Here is a 25,611-nt window from a genome sequence, read left to right on the forward strand (position 1 = left end):
TCATCTGTACAATGAGCTGGAGAAGGAAATGACGAGTCACTCCAATATCTTTGCCAAAAAAAACTCCAAATGGGGTCAAAAAGAGTCAGACACAACTAAAAAAATTGCTGAGCAACAACTGCCTTCTAATCTTTTTCCTCTTCAGTTTCAAACATCACTTTAGAGACAGCTAGAGGCACAGCGGATAGAGTTCTGGGCCTGGACTCAGGAAAATCTAAGTTCAAATCCAGCCTCAGATACTTACTAGTTGTGTGATCCTGTCTGGGCAAGTCATCTAACTTCTGTTTACCTCAGTTTCCTCAACTGTAAAATGGGGATAATAAGAGCACGTACCTTGTAGGGTTATTGGGAGGATCAAATGAAATTAAAATTTGTAGAAAACATTTAAAGCACATAGTAGGTGCTACGTAAAGCTTATTCCCTCCCTTCGCACTTCAAAAGTCATCTACTTTAGGAATGCCAGCCTGATTGTCAATGCTCCAAGTCTTATATTGACTCCCAGTTACCTTCTGAGCATGGCTTGGGAATCAGAAAAGGAATATAATAGTGGTCACTCTTCCAGGATTATCTGGGTAACCTTGACCAAATGACTCAGGGTATCTGCACTTCAATTTCTTCCTCTGGAAAATCAGACATTTGCACTAGATGACCTTTCTGATTCAAATGCTCTCTGACCTATGAAAGCTGTTCAAGCACCACGGCTTGAACTCAAGTATCTTTGAGCAATTAGCCCTACCCAGTCTGTTATTTCCAACCACTGTTCCCTCTTGCAACCTGTCCATTTCACATTCCACCATTCTACCTCTCAAAAAGACTGAAAAACCATCTACTTCCTTTTGGTCAAACTAATCGCCTCTTAATCAGTCACAGCTCAATCAGATCTCTGCTCTTCTGTAGTCCTATACTAAACAGAATGAAGATCAGATACCTTAAATCTCTCCCAAAACAACAGCTACCTATGTAAGTGTATGTGATTATGTGTGTGTGTGTTTGTTCGTCCTTTGTTGCAGAAGAAGACCATGCCATCAGAGAAATAATGACATGAATTGCACTTGACTTTGTTTTGAGTGAGGGAGGGTTGTGCAGGTCACCAGCCTCACTTCTCCTCCAGAGCCATCTGAATCCAGTGACCAGATATTCATCAGGATGACTGGAGATGACCCAGGATGAGGCAGTTGAGGTTAAGTGACTTGCCCAAGGTCACACAGCTGGTGAGTGTCAAGTGTCTGAGGTGAGATTTGAACTCAGGTCCTCCAGACTCCTGCACTGGTGCTCTATCCACTGCACCACCTAGCTGCTCCCACAAAGAAATATATACATGTATGTATGTACACATATTCCTATGTCTATATATATACCTAAATATACATATGAATACCTATATATGCCTATATATCTATAGATCCATAGAGTTATGTATACATCTATAGACATACACATGGACATATAAACATGTCTACACACACAATCTACATATAGATGTAGTCTATAATACACACAGAAACATATGTCTATGTCTGTAGACATGTTATATATGTATGTTACATAGCTATATCTACCTGTACATACATGTATGTGTGTGAGTATGCCTATAAGCCTATAACTATTTCGTTAAAATCAATGGATAAAAACAACTTTAGGCTCAATGTAAGAGGAACTCCTTCCTCCACCCCACCCCCCAAACCTTCCCAACAATTAAACTATCCAAACGTGGAATGACTGCCTCCAAAGGTAGTGTGTTTCTCTTCCTTAGAGGCATTCAAATGAAAGCTAGATGATCTTTTCTTGGATATGTGGAGAAGGGGGATCCTTTTTCAGGTAAAGGTAAATGGTCTGTTCCAACACCAAGCTTCTGTGACTTTGTGATTAGAAAGAGTGATGAATTAGGAGTCAACCAACTCAGCTTTATTTCCTGGGCCTACGACTTACCAGCCAATTAATCTCCCAGAGCCATATTTTTCTCATCTCCACAGGTATGCTGAACAGATGACTTCTCTCCTCTATACTCCCTTCTGGTTCTAATATGCTGTAAATTGAGCCCTATTGCAACTTCCATTACAACAAAAACGTATGTAGAAAGAAATATAATAACTCATTCATGTCATACAATGTTCAATACAATAATTCCAACATACTCCAATACTCTTGATGGATCTGTGAACTTGATGTGATTAGTCTCTCCAACAGTGCATCTCTAGACCATCCATCCATGCCCATCCCATATAACTTCCAGTCATGTCTTCCATAGTCATCAAATGGAGGTTCCACCCAGTGTGCTCAGAGCTGTCTCCAAGTTCTCTTCAGGTGGTGCGGACACCAGTGGAACACTGGTTTCACTGATTGTCCTTTGATCTTGCTTCATGACCAACCCTTTTATTTTCATTCATATTTTTTTCTAATGACATGCCTTACATACCACAACTCCTGTGTGATTCCTCATTTGCAATGGATTGCAGCCTACTTATGGTTACCATATACTTCTCCATCACCTATTCCGTGATTCTCACCTTCAAGTCTTCAGAGATTAGAGCATCCTGTGGCTCATAGCCATATAACATCACTAGATGACAGGCTTTAGGTGGCACAGTGGATAGAGTGCTAGGCCTGGAGACATGAAGACCTGGTCTCAATTCTGGCCTTAGAGCCTTACTAGCTGTGGGACCCTGAGAAAGTTACTTAAGCTCTGTCTCAACAATAAAATGGGGCTAATAATGGTGTAATAATCCCCCCCCCCCCACCAGGGTTGTTGTGAGGATCAAATGAGATAATATCTGTAAACCGATTAGCACACTGCCTGGCACAAGGTTGGACATGAATAAATGCCTGCTTCCTTCCTTGCTTTAAAATATTTTAAAAGCACTGGTTATAAAAAGATGGGCCCCTTATGTTTCAGCAGGAAGCTCAGGGTCATTAAAAACACTAGATAATTTCCCAAAGGTACTCCAACTCTTCTTCTGTTCAATTTGAAACCCACCTCATCTTTCTGACATAAAGTCATTTTTAACAATACCTTGAAATTTATTGTAAGGGGATTTAACATTCTTCGTTCATCAGCATGATAGCTGTTTTGTTGTTCTTTTGGCATATCCAACTGGGCATGTCTTTTTTATGTTCTGTTATATATTCCTTAAAAAAGCCATGTGGCATAACTGATAGAGAACAGATCTTGGAAGTAAGAATGTATGAATAACAAGGTCTTCATTAATGAAAAAAGTATTGATCATGTGCAAAGCACTGGGCTAAATGTTGACCATACAAATAGAAAAGTAAAACAGTCACTGCTCTCAGGGAGAGAAAATGTATCAAGGAGGATTCAGTTATGAGTCCAATGGAAAAGCCCAGTAGTCCTTTAAGTAAAATGGCGAAACAAATAGTGCTGAATATTTTTAGTGCCATTCCTATTGATCAAATAGCATCCACCAAGCCATTTGGCAATACCAAGGATTTGGGTGGTGAGAACCTTGTTTCCTGACTCATCAAAAGCTATGACTGCTGAGGAGGTGGGGCAGGGATACAGCACCTTCTGAAACAGTTGCCAGGTCTCATCTTTGTAAGGGTTGCTCCACTGGACAATGACTGGGAGACAGGTAGTGGTGGTAGCATTGCTATTTCTAAGACTCTTGGGCTTACCTGCCCATAGATGGCAGTTGGTCTTCCCTTGGTGGTGGTGGAAATGTTGTATCTCTTGATGATGACTGCTGATAAAACTCTTAAGTGCAAATCCCACTACCGATACTTACTGACCATGTCGCCTCAGACAAATCATAATTTGTGTCAATTACCCCAAACAAAATCTCCAAGACAAAAGTTGTAGAGAAGGTGCCGATCTGCTTCCCTTCTCAGGAGCTCCCTCTACCAGTGAAATCCAAGATCCAATACAAACAAAAAGACAGGAGCAGAGGGTGGGGTAGTTAATTGAACTTTTCATGTTGCTGTTTGGTCCTTGGCACTTTCAGTGTCTTCCTATTCTATTAATTTTGCATAGCTATGAGGTTTCTGTGTAGGTTCATTGATTTAGGTCTAAAAGGGACCTCAGAAACCATTGAGTACAACCTCAATGTTTTATTGATGGGGAAACTGAAGCACAGAGAAATTAAATGACTTGCTCAGGGATCACAAAGATAGCAAATTTTAACCCAAATCTTCCTGACTATATCATTCTGCTTTACTGTTATTATCATTATTTTGTTATTTATAAGCCTTTGACCTCTTCCACCTATTGACCTCAAACCATTCTTCCCAACAAAATTTTTGCCATTTTCACATTGAGGTCACTGAGAATGCAGGAATATTTTGACTTTTTGGAGGATCTGGTCAAGCTCTTCACAGGATTTCTCTTCTTATGCTTCCTCCTCAATAACTGTTGGTATCAAAGATGCAGTGCTCTTCAGTTTGCTGCTTTCTTATGTTCATCGTGAGTGCAGTAAGGTCCAGTGACCAAGTATACCAGGAAACAACATTTCATAGAATGTTGGAAGGTAAGAGTGATGCCAGCTCCTCTAACCCCTTTGTTGCATTCTCATTTCCAAAGGGAGGGCCTATGCAATCTGGTCTTCCATTTGGCTAACATTCCTTTATCTTCTGGTTTCATTTATTGTGAGAATGTTTGCACTGGTATGGGGGAGGCCTTCAAGGTGTGTGAATCTGCTGGATCATTGGGCAAATATCATTTCTTAAAAATAACGAGATCTAAATGTTGATCCCTAGTCAAAGTTTCTGATTTTCTGTTTCCTTCATTCTGTTTCCTCCACTGCGGAAGTGAGATGAAAAAGGCTGTTTCAGATCTGACTGTTTTGGGGTGTGGTGGGTGATCAGGACAGACCCATCTTGGGAACAAAGCAGAGGTTCAAAAGGCATTTATTAAGCATCTCTGAGGTCCAGGACACTGGGGTTCAGTGACATTTGGGAAATTGTGCTAAGACGCCCAAGGCTGGAGTTGGGCACATGCCTGTTTTCTAAGAGGAAAAGAAGGTAGATGTTGCAAACTAGAGATCAGTAAGCTCCACACTGATCCTTGGCCTCATTCTGAAACAAATTCTTAAAGGAGCAGTTTTTGAGAACTTGGAGAGTGATCATTAGGAGACCTCAAAGTTGATGACGAAGATATATCAAGCTAAACTCAAGTCCATTTGTGATCACATTATACTGTGAGATGGAGTCAAAGTCTCAATAGGCAATGGGCAAATAGGCAAGTCACATGAATTCTCTGAGCCTCGGTTTCCTTATCTGTAAATAGGCAGAATTAACACTTACAGGATGATAAGGTACCTCAGAGGCCATCTTTATTCTGCAGTTGAGAATACTAAGGCCCAACACAGTAGAGTGACTTGCCCAAGGTCATACAATTTGTAAATACCAGGGATGGGATTTGAGCCCTGGTCCCTGGTCAGTATTCTTTTCCCTGTACTATGTTTCCTACCTCACAGGGCTGTTGTCAGTATCAAATGAATGAATGGATTTTAAACGTATACCAGTACCATCCTAGATACTGTGCTAAGGCAATGAACCATAAAAGTGCTAGATTGACAAGTCAGAGGAATGGCAATATCTGATTTCAGCAAGAAACTTGACAAAGTCCCTCTCAATTGAGACAGCTAAGGGGCATAGTAGAGTATTAGAACTGGAGTCAGGAAGGTCTGAGTTCCAATCCAGCTTCAGATACCTCTTAGCTGTGGGCAAATTACTTAACCCCTCTCAGAATCAGTTTCTTCATCTGTAAAATGGGGATGATAATCGCATTTGCCTCAGAGGGCTGTTGTTGGGGGAAACAAAAGAGTCAACATGTAAAGTGCTTTGCAAACCTTAGAAGCACTTTGTGATTTTGTGGTTCACTCATTATCTGACTCCTGGTGACTTCATTTCAGACTTTCTCAGCAAAAATACCAGAGTGATTTGCCATTTCCTTCTCTAACTCATTTGACAGATGAGGAAACTGAGGCAAACAAGATTAAGGGAATTGTCCAGGGTCACACAGCTAGTGTCTGAGGCTGGATTTGAACTCAAGAAGATGGATCTTCCTGATTTAGCATTCTAGCCACTGTACCACCCAGCTACCCCAAAGCACTATAAAAATGCTAGCTATTATGAATTTCCTGGTGGACAATATGGAGAAAAGTGGCTCAGTTCAATGAGATAGATTCGGTACCAGATGAATAACAAGACCCAGGATTACTCATTAAGAGGATCAGTCTCATGCCCAGTGAAAGAACTAATAGTGTCTGAATACAGATTGAAACATACATTTTTTTTTACTTTCTTCATTTTTATTGAGTTTTTTTTTTTGTCTATGTTTTCATTCACAACATGACTATTACGGATATATTTTGCATGACTACATTTGTATAACCTATGTTGAATTGCTTGCCTTCTCAATGAGGGGAGGTGGGTAAGGAGGAACTCAAAGTTTGAAAATCTGGAACTCAAAGTTTTAAAAAAGAATGTTAACAATTGTTTTTACACATAACTAGGGAAAAATAAAATATTTTTTAATAAAAGAGGATCAATCTCATCATGCAGAAGGAGCTCTTGTACGGGTAGTTTGACATTTCCTTCTTGATTCTGAGGGATTTAATATTTCTATCAATGAATTGAGAGAAATAAAATGGCATATTTATCAAATTTTCAAATGACATGAAATTGGTAAAGATAACCAGCACACCAGATAATAAAACTGAGATCTGAACAGCCTGGAAATGTAGACATAATTTAATAAAGGTGAAATTGAACTCAACTCAACAAACACACAAGACACTAGACACACAAGAACTAAAGTTCTGCCATTATATTAAAAATAATCAGTTGCACCGAGGAAGGTAGGAAGATTTTGGCTTAACTAAGATTCACACACACACACACACATACACACACACACATCTTTGCTGTTCTAATTGAATCCAAGGTAAGTATGAGTCAAAAGTGTGACATGGCAACCAAAAAAAAAAAAAATTAAAACCATCTGAGAATGAATTCACAGAGTTATTGTGTCCAGAATAAGGAAGGTAATACTCCCACTGTATTTTTGTCCTTGAGTATTGCGTTCAGTTCTGGGCACCACATTTTAAAGGAATTGGCAGGATTAGTCTTATCATGCATCCAAAGGCAACAAAAAACATCATTTCATGGGAAATTTGGTCATCCTGCATTGTAGTGTTCAGGATAAGCATTTCCAAAAATACCGCCAAGAAACTAATTGCATTTTAATACCACTATCTGTGGCAGAACAGCAGGATATAGAATAATTCTCTTAACAACTTATAAAACACTCCAACTGAAACTGATACATACTTTGATATTAGGGGTTTTCAAAGCAAAGGTGTGTATAAGAAAAGCAGGCAAACTATATCAGAAAATATGGTTCAGGAATAAAAAATGAGAAAGGCCAAAAGTTCTCAGTCTACTCCAGAGCCTCATGCCTATACAACATGAATACTTTTTTCAGAAAGACATTGCAAATAGTGAGATGGAAAAAAGTGGACAGAATCCCTTTTGGAAAATTGCAGTTTTTTCAATGAGCCCAAGATTTCCTTCTTAAAAGGCTCCTAATTTTTAGCAATATTCTTTCAGTGACATATCACGCTAAGTCATGGAATTCCACAGATTCCAGAGAACAGAAGTTTAGGACTGCCCAAAGGACAAACGGGGAAGCTCATGTTGGGTATAAGCAAGCTGCCATGTACTACAAATGAAGAATCGCATAGGAGAAATCGGGAAAAGACAAACATATGATCAAGAAAGAATGTGAGCCAGTGCCACAGAGAATGAAGGACAAGTGATAGAAAGCCTGCATGTCCATGTAACGTCCAAAGGTCTAGATGAAGGCCCTTAGAATACGAATTGGGCCTCCAGTGGTAGATATATTGGAGAATGTGGACAGCAGTTTCAAAAGAGAAGAGTTCCAGACATGGGTTGGATTGCAACCTGCATCAGCGAAGTGAGTATCCACATCAGGGAGATCACAGACACTTTAACTTAAATGAAATATTTAAGTACATGCAAAATATTATTCCCAGGAATTATAGGAATTACATCACGCTTTGCTCATAGATGAAAAAAATCACTTTATTAGCAGAGGATTAGAGCATTTAGCTTAACTTTTATTCACATGAAAATGAGTAAGGGCTTTTCAGCAACTGCAAGGTCAATGTGAATCAGATTGATAACTTGGCAGCCAAAAAACCTATCATGATCTTTAGGGGCATTTGTGAAAGAAGAGTATTCAGAATGAAAGAGAAGATAATCCTACCATCTATTTCCTGGATCAGGTTACATCTAGAGTAAAGCTTTGCCTTAGTCAAACTATATTTGGAGTACGGCATTCATGAGGGGCGAGCCTAACAAGGCAGGCATTCTGCGACCCTGTTAATTCATGCTCCACATAGGGGAGAAATGAGGTTCTCAGAGGTCATTCAGCAGTTAACAAAACTGGTTTATTTAGCTTTAGCATGGAAAGGATATTTAGCAAGGATAGTTTGGCATTTAGCTTGGGTAGACATATGGTCTTCTTCATATGATTACATCTGATCAGCAGGGCAAGGTGTAGTGACTTGTGGTCTTGGGACATCTGTCAAGTCTAAAGGATCCTAACTGGGTGGGTGTTTTTATGCCCTTAGGTGACCAGGAAACCTGAGGTCAAGAGAGGCATGGTATGAGCCTTGACCCTGTGCCAATCAAGTTCTAGGGAAATGGTAACCCTTTTAGGGAAAAACTAGCCTAACATTTTAGGGTAGAGGAGAACCCTAACAGATATTGATGGTATCACAGTGTTTTAGAATATGTCACCAAGCTAGTACAGATCAATAAATTATACAAGAACTGGTTGAAGAAACTAGGATATTTAGCTGCATAAAAGATTACTTCTGGGGTTGGGAGCATGGACCATGACATTTAAATATATGACATGTTGGGAGACAGGATTAGATTTATCTTTTGGGCTCCAGAAGAAATGATGTAAATTACAGAAAAGCAAATCTTAACTTAATGTAAAGATGAACTTCCTAACAACTGGAGCTATTTTTAAAAAAACGGACTGCCTTGAGAGTTAATGAATCCTTTATTCCTGGAGACATTCAAAAACAAAAGGTAGGTGACCACTGATCAAGAATGCCAGAGAGGGAATTTATGCTTCAGACAAACATTACGCTAACTAGTCTCAGAGAAGCCTTTGAACTCTAAGATTTTGTAAGTCTAATACAAACACAGAAGGGATATTTCCAAACTGATTTCACAAGACTGATTGAAGTTCAGTCTGTTAATATGTTCATAATGTCAACTAAATATTGTATTTGAAACTCAGAATGGACCCCAGACCTGAATTTATCCCAGGTGCTTAAGTCAAGATGTGTGTGTGTTCATCCTTCGCTGCCTAAGAAGACTATGCCATCAGAGAAATGATGACATGACTTGCACTTGGCTTTGTTTTGAGTGAAGGAGGGCTGTGCAGGTCACCAGCCTCACTTCTCCTCCAGAGCCATCTGAATCCAGTGCCCAGATATTCATCAGGATGACTGGAGATGACCCAGGATGAGGCAATTGGGGTTAAGTGATTTGCCCAAGGTCACACAGCTAGTGAGTGTCAAGTGTCTGAGGTGAGATTTGAATTCAGGTCCTCCTGACTCCTGCACTGGTGCTCGATCCACTGCTCCACTTAGCTGCCCCAAGTCAAGATGCAAATAGTTGACGAAGAGGTAGGTAACCACGGTAGAGAAATAAAACCTTCACGTATAGAGTTTCTACTTTAAACTAAAGTTTCTTCTATTAATGATAGTAAAAATATTGATTCAAACGTTTTCCCTAGAACTTAGCCTTCAGTGCGTCATTATGATTGTCCTTAAAGTCTTTTTTTACATGCAACAAGGTTCCAGCGTGAGTCTAGTGGTCTTTGAATTGGCACTTTCAAGTCAAACTTGTAGTTTACAAAACCCTGTATTTTATAGTGACAGCTTAGAAGTCCCAGACTTTAACTGGCAGAGAAAACTAGGTAATTTTCATGCTACTCTAATGCTTCTTTGCATCCATCATATTGACATGGTAATCACTGCAGTAAACCTAAAGAGTTAGCTTGGACGTTGTCCATCTTATAATACATGAAAACTAACAAACTTATTGTAAATTATTCAGCTGAAATATTTATCATGGGACTTACATACAATGGCAGATAACTCTAAATTTATGTGGAATACAAATAGATTGATTTGGGCTTTAGTTAAAAATTTTACCAGTTACCATGAAGCTTACAAACTGCCAACTTAAAGGCAAGCATAGGGAAGAAACCAAAATGAAGGAGGGTGCTGGGTAAAATTTGAATCCAATCAGTTGCCTTTAATGAGAATTGTTACATGGATATGTCCTTAGCTTATTGAAAAGGTAGCAGACATCTACTCTTCTGAATTAATTCTTAACATTTTTTCAATTGTACATGAAAAACCTCATACTTTTGAACTTTCTAACAAAAAGGAAAGAATTTTAGCATTCTTTTTTTGAGATATAATCTTGAACGCTGTAAGCACTATACTTTAGGATCATTATGAAATATTAAGGAATCCTAACAAGTGGGAGATCACACTCTATACCCCTATATGTTAGACTAATTTAATTTCTATCCAGCATAAAATACTGACATAAAAATACTGTCAGTATAAAAATACTGACATCCTTAGACTCTCCCCACTTACATCTCTCTCAAAAGATTGCTTCAAGTCCAATTCTTTGCACATCACCGATCAAGAAGAATTAAGAATTCTTTAGAAAGAAAACAAATTAGCTAATTTCCACCCTTTCAGAGCCATCCTTATATAAACTTGTACATTATGAAAATCTCAGCCACATATACTCATGGTCTTGATCATGTAAAAGCAAATCAATTTTACCCCATGAAATGGCTATTATTATTTTGTTTTGGAAAGGAAATTCTTTGGCTGTCCCTTTTTATGCACGCAGCACAAACATATACACACGAATGCTTAAATCTAATTAAATAGTAAAAATAAGAAATAAAAATATTCCAGACTAATAATTGGAATGAAAGCATAACAAATATGTGACCAATTAGGCCAGCTTGCTGATTCTAATGGGAGGGATAAAATGGAGAAACATAAGTTAATTGAGATGTTCAGCTCTGTTTTTGTTTTGTTGGGAGAGTATAGGCTTTGGTTTATTATCCTACTACTATGAAAGAGAAAGGCAGGCTAGCACTATGGATAGGACCCTGGCCTCAGTGTCAGCCATCTGCCTAAGTTCAAAAACAACCTCTGACACATACCTGCTGTGGAGCTTTGGGCAAGTCTCTTAACTTCTCAGTGGACACAGACAATTCAGTAATTCACTAAGTTATACAACCGTTCCTGGTCTGTTTTGGTAGAGGGTGTTTCTTTGCTGAGGAGTGCTTTACCCAAGCGATGTCAAAATCAAATAGAAACGGGGCCACTAACCGTACCTAAGGATTTCTGCCTGCTGCATATCGACACTTTTAAAATGTAATTTTAAATATGTTTTATTGTATTTTAATTTACTTTGTTAAACATTTTCCAATCATACTTTAATCTGGTCTGAGCTGTACTTGACTATATTGTGGGCCATGTGTACCACTAACAAGAAGTTTGATACCTCTGTTTTGCATAATGACATCCCAGCTTCAGACCACCCCCCAAGAAAATCCCAAGTACAAAAAGTCATTATCAGAATGAAATGAAGATAAGAATAGTGGCTGTCTCCTGGGATTGTCATGAGTATTCAGTGAGATAAAGCACATAAAGTAAATGTGTCCATTATTCTACCATTAATCTATTTCCATTTAAGTTTTGAGCTCTCTTATTAACTTCTAGGGAAAGACACAATCCACTTCAAACATTATTATTATTATCTAAGAGTAGATAAAATAGATAAAACTACTCCGAAAAGCCTGGGAATTCGAATTTCCTACCTTGAAAGACCCACTCAAAAGGAAACTGTAAATATAAAAGGAAATATCAAAATACGTGACATTCTACAAGGCAATTAAGCAAAAGAATGAGCAGGTGACTTCACAGTTGGCTTATATCATATATCACGCTAACATATAATGACATGACAGTAAAGTCATGAAGATAAGAGAAACTTTTCTGGATATAGATATATACACATTCTATATATTTTTATACACATATGTAGATATATATATGCACATATACACATGTATATATTTGTTTATATATGTACATGTATATACGAGTCTACACACATGTGTGTATCTACATATGTATATGTGTGTGTGCATCTATCTGTCTATTAATACTTCTACAGATTAGAAAGATAACAATCATTTACATTTGGCCCTCTATGTTATCAACAGACAAATGCCTTCATATGTTACTATGATAATATCAATAAAATACTGCATTTGCGATTCCTGAAAATGTTTTAAAATGGGGACATCGTGAGTCAGATTCACTCAGTTCATACCACAGACACTTTGGAAAACAATTTTAGGAGTAAAATTACTCTTAGTCATTACTCCTTTGGAGTAAGCTCTTAAAAGATTTTTGAGAGAGAAGGAGAAAGGCTAGACATAAACTAATTTACCCACTAGGATACCCCAACACCTCTGTAAATTGGTTTCTGATTTACAGGAATCAAAATGTCAATTTCATTGCACTACAAAGTACTTAAATAATGGATCTCCCTTTCTCAGTTCAAGATCTGCTTTGGTTGCCCAGACTATGTATTATGTATTTTCCTTGTGCAGATGTCCAGGGAGCCTGTATTAGAGGAGCGGCACCCAAATGATGTCAGTTTGGTTTAGACAGAGAGCCCATCAGTTATTCTAACTAAACTTTGTATTTTTCCCACTTCAAAGCTCCTGAAACCAACTATATTAAACACACAATTTGTATATTATGAAACAGGTATTATTTATTGCCATAAATCATGATTTCTGCTTCATTTAGAAACCCATGTGAGACATTCTGTGGTCTTCTCCATTTCGGTGCCAATTTTGATTTATTAGGGCTTACATGTAAGAGAAAGAAAAATGAACATCTTGAATGGAAAGGATTTTTCCTATAAATTAGCTATCATGACATGTACCCTAAAAAATGCTAGTAATGTGGATTTGAACCACCACATATGTGTGTCAAATTATTTTTACTCCTGATTAAAATGACAAATGCTTTGATTCCAGCTCCAATCAAAATATTTGACTGGGCCAACCAAACTTAAATATCCTTGCTAATAACAAATTGCAGCTTTAGTCACTGCTGAGTTTTTTTAAAAGGCTAAATAAAAACATAAGTTTTCTTCGTTTACAACTTGAAAAATATACCAAATGTTGAAATATGGCTTTATTCAAAGTATTTTTGTGTGTTTGCCTTGAACCAATGAAAATAAACCAATGTACCATTCCCATCACTGTCTAGCACCCAGACATCTCTAAAAGCAACTGTACTCTCAAAATAAACGGCACCTGTCATGCTAATATTTGGTCATTTGGATTTGTTTTCAGAAGCTGAGTAATTTTTTAATTTGTATAATTTATTAAGAAACTGGAAAAGTCTAATTAAATTTATTCATACATACATCTTGTGATCTGAACCTTTATTAATGCTCTCATCCAACACTCATACCCAGCACTACCAAAAATAAATTCCTACTAAAAAACAACACTGCAAATGACCTTTTCTGCCCAGTAGTATTCAGAAAATATTGTTTCATAACTCTCAAGAAAAGAAAAAGAGTACAAAATAAGACCCATGTCAAACTTCTGAATTTTCTTATGATTATTCCTGAATACTTTAGAATGTTGCCTTTCATTTATTTCAGGCATTTCAGTCATTTCATTTCTTTTAGCAACCCAGTGCTTCAGGGCTTGCCTCGTATTCACATCGTATTCACATAAGCAAAACAGCCCTATTTCTGAGATATGTGACCTGTCTTTTTCATTATCCTCTCTCCCTCCTACTACTTTGTTAAAAACTCATGAGTCCATCATCATTGGGAAAGAAAGATTTCTACCACTTTCTGAATATGACAAGGTCATTCCGACTTATGAAGGAATGTTAACAGTCCTCCTTCCTCCAAAACAAAACAGATTGTCACAGGAAACTTACATCGAGAACTCTTCTGTCCCCTAAGTCCTCCCCACAACACACACACACACACACACACACACACACACACACACACAAATTCTATAAATCAATGTCTGACCTGACATGCGCCTAACTTATGGTTTCTTATGGTTTGCATGATACTTTCACCCAATTTATCTTATTTCATTCTTGTAACAACCCTGTGAGGTCCACAGGGAGGTGGCATATTCCCAATTTTACAAATGAGGAAACTGATATAAAGAAGTAAAACTGACTAGCCCAAGGTTTACAAAATACTAAAGAGATATGAATTGAGTTCTGATTCTATCCTTGTCCAGTATTCTTTGCACTATTTCATCTGAGGGGGTCTATACAACTTCTAAGTTACATTTTCATAAATCAACCTTCCATGGGACACCTAAGAAACTCAAACTTGCAATTTACAATTGTGAGTAGGCCCATGAATTTCTCCATGCTGGGACAGGGGTGGAACAAGCATCTGGTGAAAGGATGTCTTAGATGTAAGACTGTGGATGCAGTGTGGGACAGTGGAAAGAACACAGACTCTGGAGTTACAGGACCTGGGTTCAAAAAGTGCCTTGGTCACTTAGTACCTGGGTGACCTCTGAGCAACTCACATCCCACACCCTGAATTTCCTCATCAGTTAAATGAGGAAATTGGACAAGATGGTCTTTAAGGTCCCTCACAGCTTTACATTTTTAATCCAAAAGTCTTCCTCTCCTCTGACTCTCCTTTAAGATGGCCTTGCTTTACATGCAATAACTGATGTTGTCATGGGATTCCTGGTTCAAAAGTTCCTTAAAGGCCAACTTTCTCCTTTTATAGGTGAGGAAATGGAAGTAGAGAATGGAAGAGACTTGCCCAAGACACACAGTAAGGATGGAATTTAAACCCAGGTTTTCAGACTCCAAATTTAAGGGTCTTGCTCTTAAACCAGGCTAACTTAATGCTTGGCACAGGCAAGTCTTTAGAAAATAATAGGCCCAAGTAAGCCCTGGTTTACCTGCACCAAGGTCATCTGGGAGCCTAGGGCCAAGAGGATTTTCTCGGTCTTGGTGGGGTATGGGTTGTCTCGATGCTTGTAAAGCCACTGTTTGAGGGGCCTCGCCATGTCCTGTAGGGCCTGCCGTTTGTGCCTCACCTTTCCTCCGTTCTGCCGAGCCCTGGGAAAACCAAAGAGAAGACACAGGGTTGATTGTACAGTATGACAAATAATTTGAGATCCTTTTAAGTTCCTTCCCCTGTCCAGATACTCTGCCTCCTCTGTCCAGAAAGGGCTGAAGAGGGGAAAAAACATCACTGCCCACTCCTATCCCTTTCCAGGATGTCTAATCTCAATGCATTGGGACAGAGCTTATCCGTTTCAAGGGTTAGGTCCTTTCCCAAGTGTGCATTTGCTTTATCCCGGATCCAGACTCAGAGATCAACTGGCAACAGTAGCCTTCAGCAGACAGGGATACAAACAAACAGAAAAAGTAGAATCACAGTGTCAGACCACAGGGAAGCAAACAGGCTGGAAACAAAAAAGATAAATGAGGGTAGGGGAAGGAGAAGTGAATGGAAGTTGATACCTTTTATGGGGGGAAGGGGGAGTGTTCCAGTGCGCTTGCATATGCCTGTCCTCCAATATGATTGTCCTTAAGGGGAGAGGTGTGTGTGTGTGTGTGTGTGTGTGTGTGTGTGTGTGTGTGTGTCTGTGTGTGTGTCTGTGTGTGTGTCTGTGTGTCTGTGTCTGTGTGTGTCTGTGAGTCTGTGTCTGTGTGTGTGTGCGTGTGCGCGCGTGCCTGTGATTGGAGAGAGAGGAGGGATTCGGAGGGGCCTGCGTTTGACTGCCCAGCTGCAGCGTGGTCCTTCTTGCCAACCATGGTCTCCTAAGCAGCCCGACTGGGGAGTAAACGGTCTAGGACCTTCGCCGGTTCCTTGAATTTTCCTCAGGGAACCCAGACTTTAGTGTCAGATGTTTCTCGCATCCAATTTTACTCCATATGGTTACAGGTCAAAATAAATGCTATTCCCAAGCTTGCAGGCAGAAACTGGGACAAAATAAAAGCGCACCGTGGCTAGCACCCTAGCACTCCTCTCGGCTCCAACAAGGGGATACGAGTGGGTAGTAATGAGGAGTTTAGCAGCCAACAGAGCTGAAGACTTTGCGGGAAGACGAGCGGATAGTGGAGGAAGGGCCTCGTTGAAAGAAACAGATCTAGGGAAACAAGGAACCAGGAGACGCAAAGGCGGCCCAGCAATGTTTCCAATAAAACGCTTGTTAAGGCTGAGAGCCGCCGACAGAGCAGGCGCAGGGTGGCTGTGCTGCCCCGCAGCCCCGGGAGGTGTCGCCCGCGGGCCGCCCGGAGCTTCGGGCTGCCGTCTCCAGATTGTCGCCTGCTTCGCGGCCCCTTTGGGTTTGTGCCTTTTAAAAGACTTCATTTGAAATCTAATTCCGTCGGAATCGGCGGGTAATAAACTTCTGATGAAACTTAACCTCGAGTCTCCCGAGCAGCAACGCCGCGGAGCGCAGGAGCTGCTGCAATTGTGAAGGTGCCAGGGGAAGGACAGCTTGCACATGCCCCACGTTAACCCAGCTGGCCGGGCGCTAAACCCTATTAGGCTTCTGTCAGTGCCTCGGTCCCTCTCTCGGAAATGTTTGATGGTCTCTAAACCTCCCCTCAGCCGCCGTCCACCCACTCTTCCCCCTCAGCAGCCCCTTCACTAGAGCTGGAACTCCAGTGCGGTCACCGTCGGCACGCGTTTCCTTCCACCCAGAGGCTGCCCTTCCTTCTGCCCTGCTAGGTTTGCCCACAGCTGGCCAGATGCTCTGCAGAGGTTGGCGCTTAAAAGGGATGCACTCCAAAGAGTCATCCTGTGTAAAAGTTCTTAGCTTACAGGAGGGAAAGAAAGACAAAAAGAAAGAAAGAAGGAAAGAAAGAAAGAAAGAGAGAGAGAGAGAAAGAAACAAAGAAAGAAAGAAGGAAAGAAAGGAAGGAAGGAAGGAAGGAAGGAAGGAAGAAGGAAAGAAGAAGAAATGGAGGAAGGAAGGCTGTAAATGAAACTTAAAAAAAAATCTTTTCTTTTAAAAAAAATATCTGTTAGAGAATCTCTGGTAGCCCAATCAAAGTCGAAAAAAGAGAATTCTCAGAGAAGCGACAAAGACAGTTTTCCGCGGGCTCCGGGCCCTGGCTTTGCTTTCGGAATGCAGTTTAGCCATTCTCAACCTTGCTTCTAGGATGCTCAGCCGCAATTGAGCTGGGAAGGGGGATGCGGGATTGAGGGTTTATAGAATCCCTAAATTAGGCCTATTAAAGAGATTGGGATGGACCAGTGTAGAAAGTAAATCAGGTTAGAAGCTGATCGTGTCTTGAGAAACAGATGGTGAAAATCTTAAAAAGTCAAGCGCAGGATCCCGGGGATGAGAACCAGTTAGTTTAAATCATTGACGGATAGAAACATGCTTCCGAGCTCTTTCAACAGACTCTCTCTCTCTCTCTCTCTCTCTCTCTCTCTCTCTCTCTCTCTCTCTCTCCCTCTCTGTCTCTATCTCTCTGTCTGTCTGTCTGAATGTCTCTCTCTCTCTCTCTCTCTCTCTCTCTCTCTCTCTCTCTCTCTCTCTCTCACACACACACACACACACACACACACACACACACACAGTATTCACTTTCCCACTACATAAGGTTGGGAGTTAGTAGAAGGGGATACATACCCTGTCCTTCTGTGTCTGAGACTGAGGTTATCTTTGATTGATGGGCTGTCGGGGATGACCACCTCCGGGTGGTGGTGGTGGGCCCCATCCAGGACCCCGTTGTAGGGTCGACCACCCCGCTCCCTGTCCTTGGCACCGCTGTCCTCGAAAAGCACTTGGCTACTGAGCTTGTTGAAGACGATGGTGTTCATGGTCCGAGCTGGGAGGCCGTAGGTTTGCGGCCGCAGCGACTAGGAGACGTGCAGTTTGGAAGTCCAGATGACTTGATTTCTGCGGAGAAGAAGGCGCATCGGGTTACCCGAGGAAACAGCTCATATCCCATCGAGTCCCCAGGGCTGAGAGAGGGATTTCGAGGCTAGCTTGGCCCAGAGATCTGGCTCGGAAAAGAGTCTGGGGCTGGGGGTGGGGGTGGGGGGAGTGGGAGTAGAGGGCTGAGGGAGATGGAAAAACGTTATGAAGAGACTGCATCGCACCTGGGCTGGGGGGCGGGGGAATCCGCCTTGTCAGGCCATCCTCGGATCATCACCCTCCTTTTGCAGGGCAAACTTTCCCTACAGGGCTACTGACTGTCTGCTCCTGTTTATTCTTGAGATCACCCTGCATTCCCGCTGAACAGTTACCCACAGACACCCTACTCACTACCCCCAGTCTTCCTCCAAGGATTAGGTGTGAGGATCGGGGAATAATTTAGAGTGCCCCTTCCCATCATGAGGAGTTTTAGATTTTAGAAAACAGCCATCCTTTCCAGAGGTTTCATTCTGCAGAAGATTGGGGAGGGGGGAGCCAAAAGACGGGAAAGGCAGAGGCTGTTACCTCAGTCTTCCCCAGTCTAGACCCGCTCCCGAGGAAGTTAAAGTAGAGGCTGCATTTGGGAGGGCAGAATCACGAGAATCAATAACCTGAAAAATCAGGCGATTAACCACTACTGGGGGATTTTTATTGTGTCCTTCCGGATGTTTTTAGGCACAAACTCCATACTGGTCTCGATTCTGTACTAAGAAATCAGGGCCGAGGACTGAAATTGAAGGATAAAGAATGATTGACTCTAGACCTAGAAAGTGGACTCAGTCAGGGTTGGGTCAAAGTCCCCTCTGCATCTCTGCAGACGCTGCAGTACCCAGAAAGTCCTGCCAAGCTCTCTTTCCCTCTGGACAGTGAATCCCCAGGGTCCTCCACGCTATATCAGGCCCCACTTCTTCGACCCATCCCCCGACACACACAGACACAGACCCACACAAACACACGCAGACACACACACAAACACACACACACACCCGCCCCAGATCTAAGATCTCTGGAGGATGTAGAGGAGCCTGGTCAGTTGCTTCCCTACCAATAAGTCATTCGGCGAAACCGGGTTTCCACTTCCTAGATCCCTTCCCCCTGGGCACCCGGTGAGCATTTCAAAGGCTGCAGACGTGATGCGGGGAAGAAGGAGTCCAGGGAGCTTGCTCCCCGGGCAGTCAGGGCCCCACCTTTGCCTTTTCCTCCTCTCCTCTCTCTCCCAAGCTTACAGAGGCAGCCGCCTCCCCGTTTCCCCCTCCCCCACCCCCCAGGCAGGCAGACCCGCCGCTTGTTGGCTGAGGCTGCAGCCTCGTGGAAACAGAAACAGACCGCCACGCTCACCTCCGAGGGGCGTGATGTTTTGTCTGCAGCTAGCATGCATTTGACCGCCACCAGGGAAACGTTAGGGAAAGTTTCTCATTGCCCAACCTTGAGCTGTATTATTGAACGTCGGCTTGTGGCTGGTCCCCTTCGCCACCCCCTCCCCTCTCCTAGTCCCCCCTTCCCCAGAGTCTCTGGGCATCTCTTGTTTCATAAAATCAGCCCCCACCTCCTTTCCTGTAGCGGTTGAGGCTGCCTTAGATGTCGCCTTGGCTCTCGTCCGCACCCACCCCCCGCGTTTATACGCGCGTGTGCGCGCGCGCGCGCGCGCACACACACACACACACACACACACACACACACACACACTCGCCCACCCTCTCCCGGCCCATCACCCCCAGCCACAGCAGCCACAGCAGCCCTTCCACGGTATTCAGGGCTCTGCACACAGAAATTAAAAAGATGGCCACTGTCAATATTTGTAAGGAGGTAATTCAGACGGTCAGCTTGGCTACACGGTAAAATACAGCATGACTTGATGTCTGAGTCTTCCAGGAGCAGACAGGTACATCACACTGTGAGTGTGTGAGTGTGTGTGTGTGTGTGTGTGTGTGTGTGTGTGTGAGAGAGAGAGAGAGAGAGAGAGAGAGAGAGAGAGAGAGAGAGAGAGAGAGAGAGAGAGAGAGAGAGAGAGAGAGAGAGAGAGAGAGAGAGAGAGACTGGATAGATATTTGAAAGACAGTCACATCCTCAGATTTTCCACCGTTTGCTGCCTCTGCGCTACAAGCTGCTTCTTTCTCCCTCTCTCCGCGCTTCCCGCCCCACCTCCACCGTTCCGGGATTAGCAAGAAAAATCCTCAACTTTAAAAACAACAACAACACACACTTACATACACACGTCTCGCCACTCGCTACTACCTGGTGGGGGGTGGGTGTTGGCGTTTGATGGTGGCTTTGTTTATTCCCATTGACTAAAGAAGCCGGCCGGGAGGTGCAGGTGAGGATGGAGGTGGCGGCTGCAGGGTTGGGGGTTGGGGGAGTGATTGAGAAAAATGGGGAAAGGCAGGCGAAAGGGTAACTCTTGAGGTCCCGAAGCGAAGGGGCTAGTAAGCGAACTGCCTTCGTGATCGTGAGCTAACCAAGCGAGACCGCCAGTTCCTAGTTTAAATGCCCACTCGGGGTCTCCCGCGAGTGAATGGCTGAGCTCCACGCCATGCCCCGTGCCGGGTTTCCAGGTAGTTTATTCCAATCTCTCCTGGCACTCTTACTCGTTCACCTGAACCCTGGATTTGGGTCCCAGAGCCTGTGGCTGTTCGCTCCCCTGAGAGTCACCCATCGAAGATGGAGCTGCTGTCAGAGGTAATCTCGACTTCCCCGACCCACGGACCTCTCTACCTTTCCCCGACATCTCCTCGGCTCTCAAGCTACAGACTGGCGGGCTTGGGTCCGCGCCCCGCCACCGCTCGAACGGGCGCGGGGGTAGACCTTGCCAGACGCCGCGACTTTGGCCCGCACGCGGGACCCCGAGCGGACAGCGGCTTCGGCCCGCGGCTGCCCCGGCGCTGGTCGGCCCTCCAGTCTAGCGCTTGCAGCCGGGTCCTCCGCCGGGCAGTAGGGAGGGAGGGAGGCCGGGCTGTGGTGCGGGGTGCACTCCGCTCACCTTCTCAGCCCTGCATCACGCACAGTCGGCCAGAGCAGCCGAACCCGCTTTAGGGGACAGCTGCTACTCCCCCACCTTCACCCCAATCTCGGGAAGGTACCTGTTGCCGCGGGATCCAGGGGCTCTCTTCCGCGGGTGATAATCCAGCTTGGTTGCTATGCCCGTTCCCATCCCCACCACATGTTTTCTATGCATAGATCCCGGGCGCTAACCACACGAACCGCGTCCGCCTCCGCGCTTTATTTACCAAGCGGGCTGTGCGAGGCCCCGGAACATGGATAGAAAGACCTTCTCATGTTTCTCAGCTGCAGAGCTCAGCTCATGAACATCCTGCCATTGCGGAATCCACCTTCCCGGGCCTCGCCGAGGGGAGGACGCTCGGCCACACAGTGGAGGCGATTGTTAACTCCCTCCGATATTGTCTGCCGCCTACGGGGCCAGCGCTCTTTCTGATTGAGAGAGGGGCGCCCGGGTGGGCTTCCCTGCAGCCCTCAGGGGACCCTAACACAGGTTCCTTAACCTGGACGAATAATCCCCACCCCTGTCCCTACTCCAAAATCAAGTGAAGTTAATGCTCCTCGTCTTCATGAAGAATTCAAATCACTCGTGGGCCCTGGGTACAGGCCTTCTAAAGAGATGGGGAACTCACTACCATACCGAGGTACCTCCGAAGACCCAGCTCCACCAGTGCCTCCACCTCCGGGACAAATTTTTGCCAAGGGCGTCTAGTGATGTGTCCTTTCCGGGATTTCTTTGGGTTGAGAGACGGGTTTTGTTTAAATGTCTAACGTGCCCTAGTAGGAAGAAAGGGAAAAGGACGGGGGTGAGAGGGGATGAGGGAGAGGACACTGTCCCCAGAGGATTAGTATTCTTCGACCGCTAAAGGCACAACCCACATTTCCGTGCTTGTTTTGTCACTCAGGAACCTCTAGAGAATCGGGCCGTGTGTCTGTCCCCCGGGGACACTGGTACCCTTTAGCCTCCGTGGTTACGCTTCTCTCTCAGATCGGAGATGCACTTCCCCTCCCCGGCATCAGACATGCAGTCAGTGCCATTCCCAGGCTGCCTGCGCTGAAAGAGCTACGAAAAAGTGGGGAGATCGGGCACTTGTGTCTGAGTGAATAAGAGACTGTCGGGAAATGTATCAGGGAGAGGGAAGAAGGGAAAATCTGTGGAGATGTGGGTGTCATTCAAGCGTCGGACGAGCAGGGGACACTAGGCAAGATTGAGGTTTAGTTTCTTAAAATGATAACGACATTTATAGAAGGGTTCAGAGTTCATAAAGCGTTTCACGTAGAAAACCGCATTTGACTCTCACGGTAACCCGCTGAGGTAGAAGCTGCAAGAGTAAGGATGTCTGTTTTATACATGGGGACACTGAGTTTCGGAGACGGGTTCACACCACTAGGAAGCGTTAGAAGAAAGATTTGAACTTAGGTCTTCCTCACTGTAGGTTCTGTAGCAAGGCACGCTGCCTACGCTTCTCGAAGGGAACACATTTTGAGTACAAAATTAGTTTTAGCAAACCAGGATTATGGATGAGGATAGGGTTGGGCGAGTTGAGACGGTTGGGAGGGGACAAGTGCAGCAAAGTAGGGGAAATTCTGGAGTTCCCAACAGCTCGAATGCAGCCCAGATGAAAAATAGAGAAATAAACGAGTGACTGGGCAAAATGATCACCAAAATGTTTGCAGTCAATACCTAAGAAACTAATTGAATACTTAAAACCCATCCCATATCCCAGTTTTTGAGGATTAAGCGCCAGAACTGGCCAAGCAAGGGGACTCAAAAATTCCTTATCAGCCTCCAGCCTGGCTCACCAAGTCGTCTGTGTTTACCCTCTTGGCTTCCTCTGACTGGACCTCCAACTCCATCGCAAAGACACCTTTTGTTGCTTCTTGAATAAAAAACACGAGTTACCAGAAACCCGGAGGATTTTTAGTTCTTCACCTCCAAACTTAGGCAAGTCCAAGACAAGGCCGCCTAGAGATCTTTGAAAAGCTCATCTTTAAAAATGTTATTTCTGAGACTATTAATCTCAGAAGACCCCTGAAATTTAAAATACTTTCTTTCCACACGGTCTTGGACACATAATCAGGGGGGCTCAAATGTAATCTAAGCAGAAAGGCAAAAATTAAAGACTTGCTCCCCAAATTAGAAAATATGTCACGCCAGCCAAATGTTAACCATCATCCTGATCATGTTCCCAATTTCCCCCTTTCCCCAGTTGTATTCATAACCCAGTTAGAGAAATCCCATGTGGAATCATTTACACAAAAAACCAAGCAGGTCCTTGGTGAGGCTATGTTGGCTCCGTGTATAACTCGCTAAAAAGGAGGTTTTACTAAGACCCGGAGAAGACCTTTGATTACAAGACTAACATGTGCTCACACACCCTAAATTGTACTGTTACATACACCCTGTTGTCTGAGCTACTAACTTTCACTGGACAGGTTTGCCAGATGTTTCAACAAAAATAGTTTACACATGTGGTTGCTGGAGAAACCTTAAATTTCATAGTCTCTTTTTAATAATTTCAGTCCTTGTTTTATAAGATGATTGAAAGTGTTCACTGCTACATATGATGAAAATAGACTAGCATGCTGATGGCATATTTTTAGTTGGTAGAAACATCAGTAATATTGTAGACAGATGTTTGGTGTACAATTATTCTCATCTTATTGACACATTCATTGTACTGTTAAATTGAGGGAAACATATTTTGCCTTTTTACTAAAATAAGAGCTAGAGTTAATATGGTTATAGTATTGTCAGTGTATTTACAGAATTTACACATTAGGGGATCTTTTCATGCAAGATTTGTGTTTTTTTTTTCAAGTCTTGATGTAAGCTCTAGGGTTTACTCTTTCTTCAAAATCTCCATCTGTTTTTAGTATAGGAACAGCTCATACCTTAGCAATTCTCAAGTTAACACACTGAAATGTTGATTTATGATTATTCACCTGAAGGATGGCTTGGTAGAAGAGACAGCTTGACTTAGGGGATAGAGTACTGGCTTCCATATTTTGAAGACTTGGTTTGAATTCTAATTTAAGCACTCACTAGCTGCATGACTTTGGGCATGCCATTTAATTTCTCAGAGCCTCAGTTTCCCCAACTGTAAAATGGAGGAAATAATAGCATTACCTCACAGGGATGTTGTAAGGTTCAAATATATGTAATGTATTATATAAATGAGTTTATTTTTCAATGGTACATTTTGAAATGAAAAATTCCCTGGGAGAGTCAGTGTCCATAATAAAAATCAACATATACTTCTTTTTTTCTAGACTAAAATATTTTTCTTTTGCAGTGTTCAGATGAAAAATCCAAAAAGCTTAAAATTTCTACTTCCTATCCTATAGCTTAACTTCTTGTATTAATTCCTATATCATACATGAGTTCATATGAAAGTAAATTCTATTCAGGCAATTCCCTACACTACATCAACCTCAGCGTTTCAAATGGACAGTATCTGAGTTATCATTCTGAAATCAGGAATTTTAGCTTTAAAGGAGAAACATTAATAAATTTAGAGAAATATGAAGCATTTGCTGGGGACAGTACCATGAATAATATAATTCTGATCCCTGCCCCATTGCTGCCTAGGAATGTGGCATTGGACAAATAATTGCTCCAAGTTTTAGCTTTCTCATCTCTAAAATAGGGAGAGAATAATACCTATATGCCAACCTCACAGGGCAATTGTGAGGATCAGATGAGAACAGATTCCTGAAAACATATGGCAATATTATTATTATTCTTGTGGTAGTGGGATTTAAGAGACAGAGATATCAAACTGAGATTTGTATCTCATGCTCTACTCCATGGGACTTAAGACAGAGCTGTAAAACCCAAACACTTTTTACCTTCTGTTGAGGAAGGGAGAGGTTTTGTTTTAGAAATTTGACATTTAACTTGAGAATCTTGCTGTATGTGGTCACTGTTTCCACTCGTGCTTTCAGAAAACAATTTTTATCTTTTAGGCCCCATCCCAGGCGTCAGTAAGTAATCCAAAAACAGGGATGACACATTCGGAAGACTGATGTGACTGCTCTTCTCCCCCTTATCTCCTCTCCCCCCTCCCATCTCTTCCCCATGTGGGGTAAAAGAGTGAATAAATGGATGGACAGATGGATAGACAGCAGGTTCCCATTCCAGCTGGCTAATCAGACCATTAGAAATCTGCATTTTGAAAGAAACGCTGGGAAAACACAGAAGGCTAAGTGAAAAGACCAGCCAAACAGCATGAGTTGAGCTTTAGAAGCCACTGGCTGGGAAACATCTAACAAGCGTTCAAGAGCTGAGCCTTGTGTGAACTACCCACCAGTCTCTTGTAAATTTCATCCTCACCCACACTTTTCCTTTTCAACTCCCATTCCAAAAACTTCCAATAAAAATGGAGGCTATTCTGTTACTATTTTCAGAGCATATTAAATATCTAATTAGAAATGCACATTGCCTGGTTATGGCTTTAATTAAAACTGTTGAACCAGCTCTCTTCTATAGAGCAAGTCAGTGCCTATCAATGTAGGAGCAAGTGAATGGTCCCATTTGCCCTCACTGC

The 25,611-nt window shown here is 42.7% G+C and overlaps 1 protein-coding gene across 8 annotated transcripts in view; it reads right to left on the reverse strand.

The window, feature by feature from the left end:
* Window positions 1-21,811, reverse strand: part of MKX (mohawk homeobox) — a 108,718-nt gene extending 86,907 nt beyond the window's left edge. For 5 of the 8 annotated variants that reach the window (XM_072651819.1, XM_072651813.1, XM_072651821.1 and 2 more), the window contains exons 1-3: window positions 21,145-21,811; window positions 17,780-18,049; window positions 15,086-15,245 (exon numbers count right to left, since the gene is read on the reverse strand). In XM_072651819.1, coding sequence (XP_072507920.1) covers window positions 15,086-15,245; window positions 17,780-17,970 — 351 coding nt within the window. In that variant the 5' untranslated portion in view covers window positions 17,971-18,049; window positions 21,145-21,811. Of the gene's footprint in view, window positions 1-15,085; window positions 15,246-17,779; window positions 18,050-19,405; window positions 19,718-20,302; window positions 20,399-21,144 lie in introns of those variants that run through there. The other 3 variants (XM_072651816.1, XM_072651814.1, XM_072651815.1) reach the window with 3 other exon arrangements.
* Window positions 21,812-25,611: the final 3,800 nt, after the last annotated feature.

Source organism: Notamacropus eugenii, chromosome 3 (assembly GCF_028372415.1).
Source record: "Notamacropus eugenii isolate mMacEug1 chromosome 3, mMacEug1.pri_v2, whole genome shotgun sequence".
Lineage (NCBI taxonomy): Eukaryota > Metazoa > Chordata > Mammalia > Diprotodontia > Macropodidae > Notamacropus > Notamacropus eugenii.